The sequence below is a fragment of the Nicotiana tomentosiformis genome, chromosome 7, assembly GCF_000390325.3.
Source record: "Nicotiana tomentosiformis chromosome 7, ASM39032v3, whole genome shotgun sequence".
Taxonomy (NCBI): domain Eukaryota; kingdom Viridiplantae; phylum Streptophyta; class Magnoliopsida; order Solanales; family Solanaceae; genus Nicotiana; species Nicotiana tomentosiformis.
Genome location: NC_090818.1, coordinates 118,004,275 through 118,015,988, shown reverse-complemented (window position 1 = coordinate 118,015,988; position 11,714 = coordinate 118,004,275). Strand labels below are relative to the sequence as shown.

The 11,714-nt window shown below is 38.8% G+C and overlaps 1 protein-coding gene across 1 annotated transcript; it reads right to left on the bottom strand.

Moving 5' to 3' along the window:
• Positions 1 to 221: 221 nt before the first annotated feature.
• On the bottom strand, positions 222 to 11,326 carry LOC138896269 (uncharacterized). Its single transcript, XM_070181065.1, has 4 exons — positions 10,538 to 11,326; positions 10,147 to 10,447; positions 1,785 to 1,933; positions 222 to 1,067 (listed from the first exon to the last, which is right to left on the bottom strand). The coding sequence occupies exons 1-4, from the start codon at positions 11,324 to 11,326 to the stop codon at positions 222 to 224; spliced, it is 2,085 nt and encodes a 694-aa protein (XP_070037166.1).
• Between the last annotated feature and the right edge of the window lie 388 nt (positions 11,327 to 11,714).

Genomic DNA, 11,714 nt, shown 5'->3' with positions numbered 1-11,714 from the left:
CCTAAACAGCCTGGTCTTTGCCGGAGCCCGCCTCATCATTAGAACCATCGGGTTCTTCTTCGCCCTCGGATCCGCTCGAACCCTCGGAGTCTTCATATTCCTCGGGGTATGCCAACTTCTTGGCCTCAGCCTCGAGCCCTTTATAAAAGATATTTACAAAGGCCAAACAACCTCAACAAAAAGTATAAAGGTGCAAAAACAAAGAAAAATCTACAAGGCACCTAAACAGCCTGGTCTTTGCCGGAGCCCGCCTCATCATTAGAACCATCGGGTTCTTCTTCGCCCTCGGATCCGCTCGAACCCTCGGAGTCTTCATATTCCTCGGGGTATGCCAACTTCTTGGCCTCAGCCTCGAGCCCTTTATCACTTTCGATCTCGGCCGATAAATCAAAACCCCTAGTATGAACCTCCTCGAAGGCCTCCCTTCGAGACTGCCACTTCACATATTCGACAATATCTTTCAGGCGGTCATGGGCTGCCTCGGCATCGGCTTTGTACTGGGCCCCCATCTCATCGGCATCGTCCTTGGTTATTTTAGCCATCGTCTTGGCCGCTTTAAGCTCCTTGGCGAGGGTCTCTCGATTTGCAACAACCGAGCTCAGCTGAGACTGAAGCTCCTCAATTTTCTGGGACCGTGCCTCAGCCTTCTCCCTCATCGCTCGAAGTTGGGCCTCCGCCGAGACCAATTGCTCCTGGGTAGTCTCATTTTTTAAGGCCAAGCGGTCCATCTTGCCTTTCCACTCTTTGGCCTCGACCTTGATTATATCCCTCTCTACCCGAAGTTGGTTGATCCGATCAATCTTCTGCTGGACCTGCGGGTTCTGACCATTAGTCACCTTGTCTAGCTCATGGTCACTAACTTCAAAGATTTTTACCTGTTCAACCAGGTCGGCATGTTCTTTCCGAGCCGCGTCCAACTCAGCTCGAAGGCTCTTAGCCTCTCCTTCACGTTGCTCGCTGAGATGTTTGTATGTGTCTCTCTTCTCAGCAAGCTTTTTGACTTCGACCTTTAGTTGGTTCAGCTCATCCGGATATCGTAGGAAGGTTTCGTGGTGAAGTACCAAGTCCTGCAAATACGAGAAGAGATATTAGGATCGTCAATAACTAAAATTATAAAATAAAAAAAGTTTGGTAACACCTTACCCGGTTCAGCGCCTGCTATGCTTCGTTGAACAGGCATAAGGCGTCCACCTCGTTCATTGTAGCTTGGTATTCATTGGTTACCAGGCACCAGAGGTAGCTAGATACCTCGACCGAGGCGGAAAGAACTCGGGCGTCCTCCGGGACGGTGTTGACGATTAACCGATTCCGGCTAGGATCCGTACTAAGGGCCGGGAACCGGTTGACCAACCTCGGGCTCGAGTGTGGCCCGCCAAGCTCCGAGGATGGAATTTTCCTCGACACTTCTAAGTCACCTAATCTGGTTAAGTCCTCCAGGGCACACGAGTCTATGCTATCAAAGAAGTGATGAAGGTTAGATCGCTCCTTTGTCGTTCGGGATTCGTCGAACATTGAGTCCATAAACGAAGGCAATCCCGTAATGTCTATCACACCGGACAGGGCAGAGCCGACATCTCGAGAGTTCTCGGCCCCCACTACAGCATCGACCTCACGAACTTAAGAGGGGTAGCCTCCATCATTTCCTCCTCGGCTGTCGCTCATTCTTCGGGGGTTGATGTTTCTTGGGACACTAAAATTTTGTCCTCCTCAGGCTCGTCCCTGAGCCGGAGGAGTAAGTCCAAGTCAAGCACTCGGGAGATGGAGGTTTCTTTTGACTAGTAAACTAGCCTCCTTCTCAGTTTCTTTTTCTCCGAGCTCGGGGAGCTCAGATCCCTCATCCTTTTCTTCTCTCTAGCCTGCACTGGAGCAAGAGACTCAATAGGCAAGTCCTTGCCACCGACTGTAGGCCTAAGCTTGACATCCTTAGGCAAGCCTGCAAAAAGAAGTAAAGGAAATAAGGACTTGATGTGAAGCCTAACACAACCTACTTGGGAAAGAGGTCTCACCATGGGAACGGGCCTCCTAACGGCCCTTCGAGAGTTTGCGCCACGAGCGCTCGGAGTAGGGCATCTGTGAAACGATACCCTCGACCCACTCCTTGAGTCGAGGGACAACATTTAGAACCCGAGCGATGGTTGCAATGCCACAAATTCCAATAAGGAAAAGAGAAGTAAACATAAAATCAACATTCGAAGGAAAGTTCTACTTACGTGATGTATTCCACTTCTCGGGAATGGACTGCATTCAGCCAGAATCAAGTCCGAAGTCCTCACTCAAACAAAACGACTTTGCCAGCCTCGATCCCGATCCTTATCAATACTTGAGAACAGGGCTTTACTGGCATGACACACAAGCTTTATCAGCCCCCCTCAGAATATTCGGGGACTGTACAAACGAAGTAGGTGATCTACAGTGAACTGGCATGAGTCAATTTTGTTCACAAAAAACTGAAGGAGGATCACAATCCTCCATATTAAAAGATGAATCTGACCGGCGCATACCTCGTATCTCTTACAGAAATCTATAATGACCGGGTCCACAATTGCATTGTAAAGGGATAAGTGTAAACACTCAGGTACCCGTCGACATGGGTGGTAATGGCCTCCTCAGGGTCGGGGACCACTATGTTTTTATCGGCCCAGTTGAAGTCATTTCGGACCATAGGGAGAACCTCTTCGGTAATCGAGCAGATGTATCACGAGACCTCTTCACACCGACCCTGTACAGAGGAAGGCTTTTCAACCTTGAAATCGTCATTGATCGAGTAACCCCCGGGGATGAACATTTTCAATAGGGTTCGGGTACTGGTTCATCAACGGCCATGCCCGGAGCGGTCTCCTCGACCTCAGTGGCCGACCGCGAAGTAGAAGGAGCTTCTTTCTGGGGAACGGTTTTGGAAGTCTTTTCCATTCCTTTAGAAAGTAAAAATGGAGGAAAATATGGAAACGATGAAGAAAAAAAGGAAGTTGAAGGATTAGACTTGTTGGCTTGAGAAGAAGATAGGTAAAAGATTTTGCAAAGAAACTTGAGCAACGGGGGTAAAAGTGCTAAAGAGTATTGAAATCCTGAGGGTTCGAGGGTAGAAGGTTTTATGTAAAGTGAAAATGAACAAATGAGGGGGTATTTATAGTAGTTCAGCGACGTTTCACGTCTAGGGACAGTCGATTGGCGGCCGGCATGCATTTAATGCCATTTTGACGTGATTGACGAGACGTTTCAGGTTTTTTATCGTTTCTAACGCAATGTGTCGAAGTAGGAATCAGAAGCTCATGTCGTTTCTCGTCATTTACTCTCCGAGAAACGAGGGGACTATCTGTATATGGGTAAAATCAAGTTCATGGTGCACCCCAGCCTCCGACAAGATAAGTCAGGATCGAGACATGGTAGCAAGGGACTAAAATCGAGCCAAAAGTCCCATCGAGCCAGAATCCGGGGGCATGACGCCTGCCCTCGAGAATGTCGAGGTCATGGTTCCGGAATCGGTCCTATCCTCTAACGACTTCGAAGAACATTGTCGGACAATCAAGCATAGCTAACAAAAGGTCGAAACATCCGTGACTGGCCGGATATCATGGCGGGGATCTCGGCACGTATCGATAAGGAACTGACAATCAGTTAATTAGAATATTATTTTTATCTTTTATAGAGTAGTACCTAAAGTATGACTCCCTACTATATAAAGGGGGTCTGATAATTCATGAAAGACATTATAACACGCATACCAAAGCAATATATCATTATTTTCTCTGTCACTAGCTCTTTCTCTTTTTCATTGGTGCCGGCCGTGGTGAGCCCGGCTCGAGGGTGACTATTTCACTAAGGCTGGAACTATCCTATTCGTGTGATTTGAATTTATTTTATCTTTGTTTGTTCAATAGTAACTTAATTTATCCTTTTGTATCAAATTAATTTGCGTATCCTTAAAATCACTTATAAATTTAATTGTTATCCGATTTTGAGGGTAAACAATCAGTATTGGCTCCTTGTAATGTTTCTTTTCTTATGGTGTGTGTGTGATGGCCATTTCATATTAAAAAAAACTTAAATAATTAGATGGATCACTCTTATAATTAATTAATTATATTATATTATATTATGTTTCAACACGCCCTTTCACGTGTGAGTCTAATATCTCTTTATAGACCAAATACGTAAATATAATTTTTGCTTTTTAAAAGACGGTGAGATTTGATTCAAGACCTCTTGCCTACTATATATGATATTTTATATATGTCCAAATTAATCTGCGTATCCTTAAAATCACTTATAAATTTAATTGTTATCCGATTTTGAGGGTAAACAATCAGTATTGGCTCCTTGTAATGTTTCTTTTCTTATGGTGTGTGTGTGATGGCCATTTCATATTAAAAAAAACTTAAATAATTAGATGGATCACTCTTATAATTAATTAATTATATTATATTATATTATGTTTCAACACGCCCTTTCACGTGTGAGTCTGATATCTCTTTATAGACCAAACACGTAAATATAATTTTTTCTTTTTAAAAGACGGTGAGATTTGATTCAAGACCTCTTGCCTACTATATATGATATTTTATATATGTCCAATTATATGATCATCTTATCAAAAAAGTTTTAACTTTTAAAATGAGATAGTCACTCAATCTAATGTTTAGTTACACCTATCTTTTGCCCTATTTGTTTCAAGAGGAAAGGAGAGGGAAAGAAGATAAGGTCTTTATTATTCTTTTCACAAAAATAGATGAATTGAAAGCTCTATGCAAAAACTGTAGAAAGACATATAGAAGCTCTATATCAGGCCATTGGGTTTTACACGCATATTCAGAGAAAATGATGAGTCAGTAATTCATGAGTGGCCAAAGCACATAACAAAAGAAAATGGAATAGGGGATCGACAGGAAACCCTTTTTTAATTTGGAGCAAACAGTTTCTTACTTTGTTTTCAGCACCCTGGAATTGATTCCCATAAGATCTGCAACTGGTTCCTCTCCATCTATATGATAAATGTCGTGACCAAAAATATCAGTTTAATTTTCAATACCATTTGGCATGTCTTAAATCCAAATATTTAAGAGAAATATATTATTTAAACCAAAACTATTGAGTTCGGACCGGTAACTACCTTCACTCCTGATCCTAACGCATGTACTATTAAGATTAAGAATACTACTATACGTATAATAGATTAGTAAATAGTAATATATCATTAGAATGGATACACATGGAATTGTAGTTCCAACATTAGCAGTCAAAATTTGTTTCACATACATTGTATGCATTCTTATTTCGTAAGGAAATGAGATTAATATTATTAATTACTCTGGTTGAAGGAGAAGTAACTTGTAATTTCAAAGGATGAATGTTTATTATTTGTTCATAAAACGATACTCCCTCTATCCTATAAAACTAGAACCAATTATTGTCATAACGTCAACATCCTTATTCCTCCACCTCGATTAATTATTTTAATTATTCTTTGATCATTTTTTCTGTTAAGAAATATGTGATTCGTTGAAAATTTTGTATAGTTTCTAAATACACAACATTACTTTTAAAAAATAGATACTACTAATTGTATGTCGATATGAAAATTTACCACCAAAAATTAGGACGTAATGTACTATAGTGAGAATCTTCACCTTGTATATTCGAGTTTTCATTGTTCCTTTTTTCTCCAATTCCCTAAAAATATGATAAACCAAGTTTTTAATTTTTTTTGAAAGTTATTCAAATTAACTATTGCAAATCGAATTAAATCATATCTGATAAAAAAGGACAGTACATTGCACAAGGTATTCCGTGTTCACGCAGGATTCAGAGATGAGTCGCATTCCAAGGGTGTGATACAAGGGTGTGATATAGACAGTCTACCCTAATATAATTATTAGTGTCTGCTTTTACGGTTCGAACCCGTAACCTATAAGTTATACCAAAACAACTTTACCGTTGCTCCAAAACTTTTCTTTCAAATCACATATATGAGAACAAAGTTACTTTGGGGTAAATAAAAGAATGAAAAAAAGACAAAGAAGTTGGGAAATTGAGGAGGGAGAACAATGCGTGGATGGACGCATGCATGTGTAGTCTCGGGATTAACTTTGCTTACAATTTACGTAAAAGAGTGAATGAGAAAGTGTGGTGTCAGTTTATATATCGTAACAACAGCAAAAACTAAAGCTGTTTGGTTTTTGTTTTTGCTAATACAGTAACTATTTTCATCTTTCTTTTTGTTTTTTGATAGATCCAAAGCAAACACCAAAAGTGGTGGGAGATAAAAGGGAGACCTTTCGTTTAGGACAATTGCATCATCAACATTTATGAAGCATGGTTGGTTTGTCCTAACACCTTCACTTTCAAGCAATGCCCATTATACCTAAAAGAAAATAAATAAATAGAATTAGCTACAATTTCGTCGCGAGAAGCGAACCTATGTTATCAAAGAGGGGTCACTGGCACCGAAAAAGTTCGTCAAAATTTTCATGAAAACATGCATATATGTTTAGAAAATATTGATTTATTAGTAGGGACACCCTGTGTATAAAGCAGATTTTGGTTTAATGCAAAAGTGCACCTCCAACCTTTAAATCCTGGAACCGCCTCCGTTTGTCGCTAATTGTCGCTATATCACTAGTAGTTAACCGAATTCTTTGACAAGCTATCGCTAATTTGTCACTAAATAGGGTTAGCAACAAATTTTATGTTTAGTTACATAATGTTTCGTTGCTAATTCCTGTTTCAACCTTCTAAAAGCCTACCCAACCCTCTTAGTTTTTCTTAAAACTCAATGACAAAAAGAAGAACCATACTTTGCAAGAGTTTAATTAAGTAATATACACTAATGGTATAAAAAATATATCTGTACACAATCAAATTACTTATAAAGCAATTACAAGTAATCTCTGTGACAAAAACACTAATTGGTAACTTGGTACTCCGTGCATGCACCAATCTGCTATTATAGGTTAATATTCATTGATACCGTAAAATTAAATTCTACATTATCAATGTATATAACTGAAATTTAATTTTTAATTACAAATGATTAGTTTTTTTTTTTTTTTGAGTTTAAGTTCTATATATTGACAATGTAAAGGTATTTACACAATCATATCAGACATAAGGATATTATAAACAAATTTGTATGATAAACATCAACTGGTGACCAAATAAAAAAAAATGCTAACCAACTTGCTGTTGCATATTAAATTACATTGTTAATTTTAAAAAAATACTGTATATAACTTAGATGGTAAGTTAAAAAAACAATTGTATATAACTTAGATCCTAACTTATCTGATAGAAACCAAATGAAGTGGGTCCATTTAGGAAATTGGCTATTGTGTCCACGAATGTCCTTTTATGTCAGTATGCTCCTTAATCTGGACCCGAACCGACAGAGATTCGTAGATGAGATTAATCAGTAGGCTGTACATTTGGCCCATTAGGTCTACCACATAATGGACTTATCATCCCAATCATGAATTGCTAGACAATGACCTGTCACATAGTAAAGGACTATGTGGACCTCACTATTGGCCCATTTCATAACTGCAGTATTAAAGGACTAGGTGGGGCCAAACTAATGGGCCTTACATGTGGTACAATTTACTAATGGGCCCATTTCATGTGGTACGCAGACTAAATTATCATATGATTATAAGATTATAATATCAAGACTAATTTATACCACATGTGAAGTGGGATAAAATTTCAACTTTGATGGGATAAGGTGGGATAAAATAGAATATTCCGGATTAAGTCTGGGATTAAATTTATACTGTGTTTGGTTGGCGGTATAAATTTATCCCAGGATAAATTTATACCGCCAACCAAATACGGTATAAATTTAATCCCACATCTTATCCCTTCTTATCCCTCGTACCAAACGACAATGTTCATCGGTCGATTTGGTATGACTTATTTAAAAAAAAAAGCATAAGATGCAAAAATATTCAATAAACTACTCCTCTTCTGATAAATTAAATACTTCACAATGAAATTCAAAATTCCATCAGTTAATTGATGCAAGTATCAAGAATCGAATCTCTAAATAGATAATCAATACACCATTTCTGTCAAAAACCTAAGGAGGAAGTACTCCATAAAAGTAGGAGAGATCATCACAAATAAAGATGAATAAGAAAACATGAACCCAACATTACAATCCAAACTCGTGTGTTGAGTTGGTGGAAAGATGATGAATTCTTGTGTCTTGAAGCCTCTCATGCTCTCCCAAACATTCTGAGGTCAAAAGTCCTTCAAAAATCGTATTTATAGTATATGTCATAAGTATGAAATATCCACATTCAAGCTCAAATACGATTAAAGTTTAGCAAATAATAAGTGAAATGTAGCCAAAAACTCATATTTCTAGTCTACCATCATTGCTCATAAAGTATTAGTGTTATATGATTTTTTCTGGACAAATGTAGATAACAACTTATATATTTTCCAAAATTTAAGGAATAATTATTATTGAAAGAATAGTCAAAATACCAATTGCATTCACTCATATTGGATTTATCATTATCAAATTCATGAAAAGAGTACTTCTTTTTCTATTTAAATCACATACTGTAAATTAAACCATTTTTTCAAGAATATAATACTTAAAACTTTGACACAACATCTAAATCAGTACATATATCACTCTATTACAAAGTACCACTAAGTATATCAGCAATAACTTGCATGATATTACCAAAAGAACTTTGATGTTTTGTACTTCAATACCACACAAGATGGGGAGGAGGGCAAAAGGGAGGGGGGGAGGGTGATTTGTGTGGTGTCCAATTTTTTGCGTGCACGGATTATAGAAGGACCTGGTTCTTCTATGTGTTCCTTATACTACAGTAGCAGAATAATAAATGCGAAAAGTAAAGAACATAAGTATTTTTACATGAAAAATACCTGGATCAAAAGGTGAAAAGATCACGACCTATTACACAGTAGGATTTTTTCCAACACTTCACTAAATCACTAAGCCAAAGACATCATTTACCAAACTCTTTGTAAACCTAAGGATTACCTCTAGCCCTTTGTGGCAACCAACCACTAGCTGTTGCGACAACTTCAAGTTAACTCTAACTTGAATATAACACTCAGAGTACCTAGTACAATTGCTTCAAGATAAAGCTGAAAGGTACAATTTGAAACACTTACTACAATGAAACTAGAGTAAAATACAGAAACTTGGAACTGGTTCTTCTATCTGGTACATGTAGCTTCAGGTTCGCACACTTGAATCACACAAGAATTGCTTGCAAAATGCCTTGCTATTTTGCTCTCAACTCATATTTAACTTCAGCGTTTGTACGTACCTGTAAAATGAGAACATCCTGCAATATATAGAGTTAGTAGAATAGGAAATAACTAGAGTTCTAATGCTATACTCTTCCATGGTGGAAGAGTTCTAGTTATCTTTAACTTCTAACTCCTCCCCTATCTAGGATAGAGTTCTCTTCGAGTAAGGAGTCCTTCTCCTTATCACTTATGCAACCTTTTCATTCAGGAGATATCAGATATAATCACTTAAGCTTATCTCGTTCACGTGCATGCCTTGTGCTTGAATCTTCCTGTGCCTGTGTACACTGTGTATGGACCTAGTTCATGCTTGAGTTCCTTTGTCAATCATCAAAACAAACTTCACTTGGGCCAACAAATTCCCCCTTTTTGATGATGATAAACTCTGTGTTTTTCATAAGCAAAAGCCATGTTTCAACTCAGCTCAACTTCAACACAATGTTAGAACACTTTCCATTTTAAAGTCACAAATCATCAAAGACCAGGTTTATTAGGTTATAAACATCACAGTCCAAAGTAAAAAGCACAACCTATCTTCCCCCTTTTGGCATCATCGAAAAGTTGCATAATCATGTTAGATAACTAGATTTTAATTGATATTAATCATGGCCACTGGGGCTACTTCAAATGCAATCATGGAGTCAAGCATCATATATCAATCTAATGATATTAGCTATCTAAGAAGCATCAACAAACAGTTAGAGTACAAAACAGTTGATTAACATTGATACTAGTCATCCGCAAAGCATAAAGAAAAATAAAGATACTAGATCATGAGAAAAATAAAACAAAAAGAAATCCCATCCGGGTTACTGGTTTGTCTAACTAGGATAGGAAGGTTTCAAGGCTGGGAAGGACCAGGATCTTGGTTTCTGGCCGGAAATAGCTTTAACATATCATAAAGAATGCCTTCATTCTTCTCCTTCTCCTTTGCAAGCTCAGCCCTGAGAGCATCCCTCTCAGTTTCTACTTCAGCCATCCTCTTCTTCAGCCTCTTAATCTCATCATCCTTAGCCCTACTCTCTTGTACCAAAGCTCGCACTTTGTTATTCACAGGCACCTTCTTGGATGAATCAGGTTCTTTGGGAGTAGTGTGGACTTCATAGTCACATGCAGTCAAGGTGTTTGTCCCAAAGTGATCCTTGGTATTACCAACTTCCTATTTCTTGAGGAATACCTTGAAGTGAGCAACTACAGCCGTGAGAATGAAACCATAGGGTATGGTATGAGTTTTGGTGCCAGTTAGAACCCTATCAAGAAGGTGGATGATAAACTTATGCCAATTTATTTGCCTTTCACTGTCCAGACATTCCATAAGGTCCAGGTCCATGAATGTGACAATATGCCTTCTTTCCTGCCTGGGCAGCACAACCTTGTTAACAAATTCAAACAGCACTTTATGGGGTGGCTTCATCTCACTTTTGTATACAACCTTGGCCTCTAGCTCTAACTCATTGTCAGCAAACTTCCTTGTAATGGCAAGGGAGGTAGGGAGGTTCTCTAGACTTGGCCATTTGAGCTTTCTGTAATCATTATACCCTTCAGCAGGTACACCCAGAATCTCTCCCAATTCTTTGTCGTCGAAGATCATAGTCACTCTCTTCACTACACTAGTGACTCTGCCATTTTTGATCTCACAATTTGCCATGAACTCCACAATCTCAGATCTGGCAAGCTTTCCATCCATCTGAAGGACCATCTCCTTCCAACCCTGCAGTTGTAGTTTTTCCAGCAGCAGCATCATGCCTTCCTCCTCCAAGTCGTTGAGGAGTCTACCTTTCAAGATTGTTCTTTCCCCAAACTTAACCATCTTGTCCTTCTCTGCATCAGATTCTTCTTCTTCTTCACTCTCTTCTTCCTCCACTACTTTCACTTTTCTAGACTTCAAGGCAGACCTGGTTCTTTTTGCTAAGGTAGAGGGCTCTGCAGACTTTGTCTTCGAAGGAGACTTCTTTTTGGAAGTCTTTATTTTCTTTACCTTTGGAGTCACAGCCTCCACCTCTTCTGCTTCCTCTTCATCATGAAGGACAAGGTCCATCTCCTCAATTTTAACTGCCTCAACATATCACTTACTTTCTTCTTTCCCTTTGCAACAACTTTTCTTTAACTTTCTTTTAAGGCATTATCAAGTTCAGCCTCACTCTGCTTCTTATGATTCCTTGTAGCTCTTCCTCTTGTGGGAGGAGTCTCTACAAAGATAGAAGAGGTAGCCTTTCTCTTTTTGTTTGCCCTAGCAGTTCCAAGGATTTTAACTCCTGAATTCTTCTTCCTTTTTGGATTATAGTTATCAGACACACATTTCAGTAGATCTTCGAGGGGTTCCTGTACTTATGGAACAGGTTCTTGAATATTCTTCGCCAATCTAACCAACCCTTCAGCAGCTTCTCCAAACCACTACCCCCTTTTTCTCTCATACTTTCTTCCTC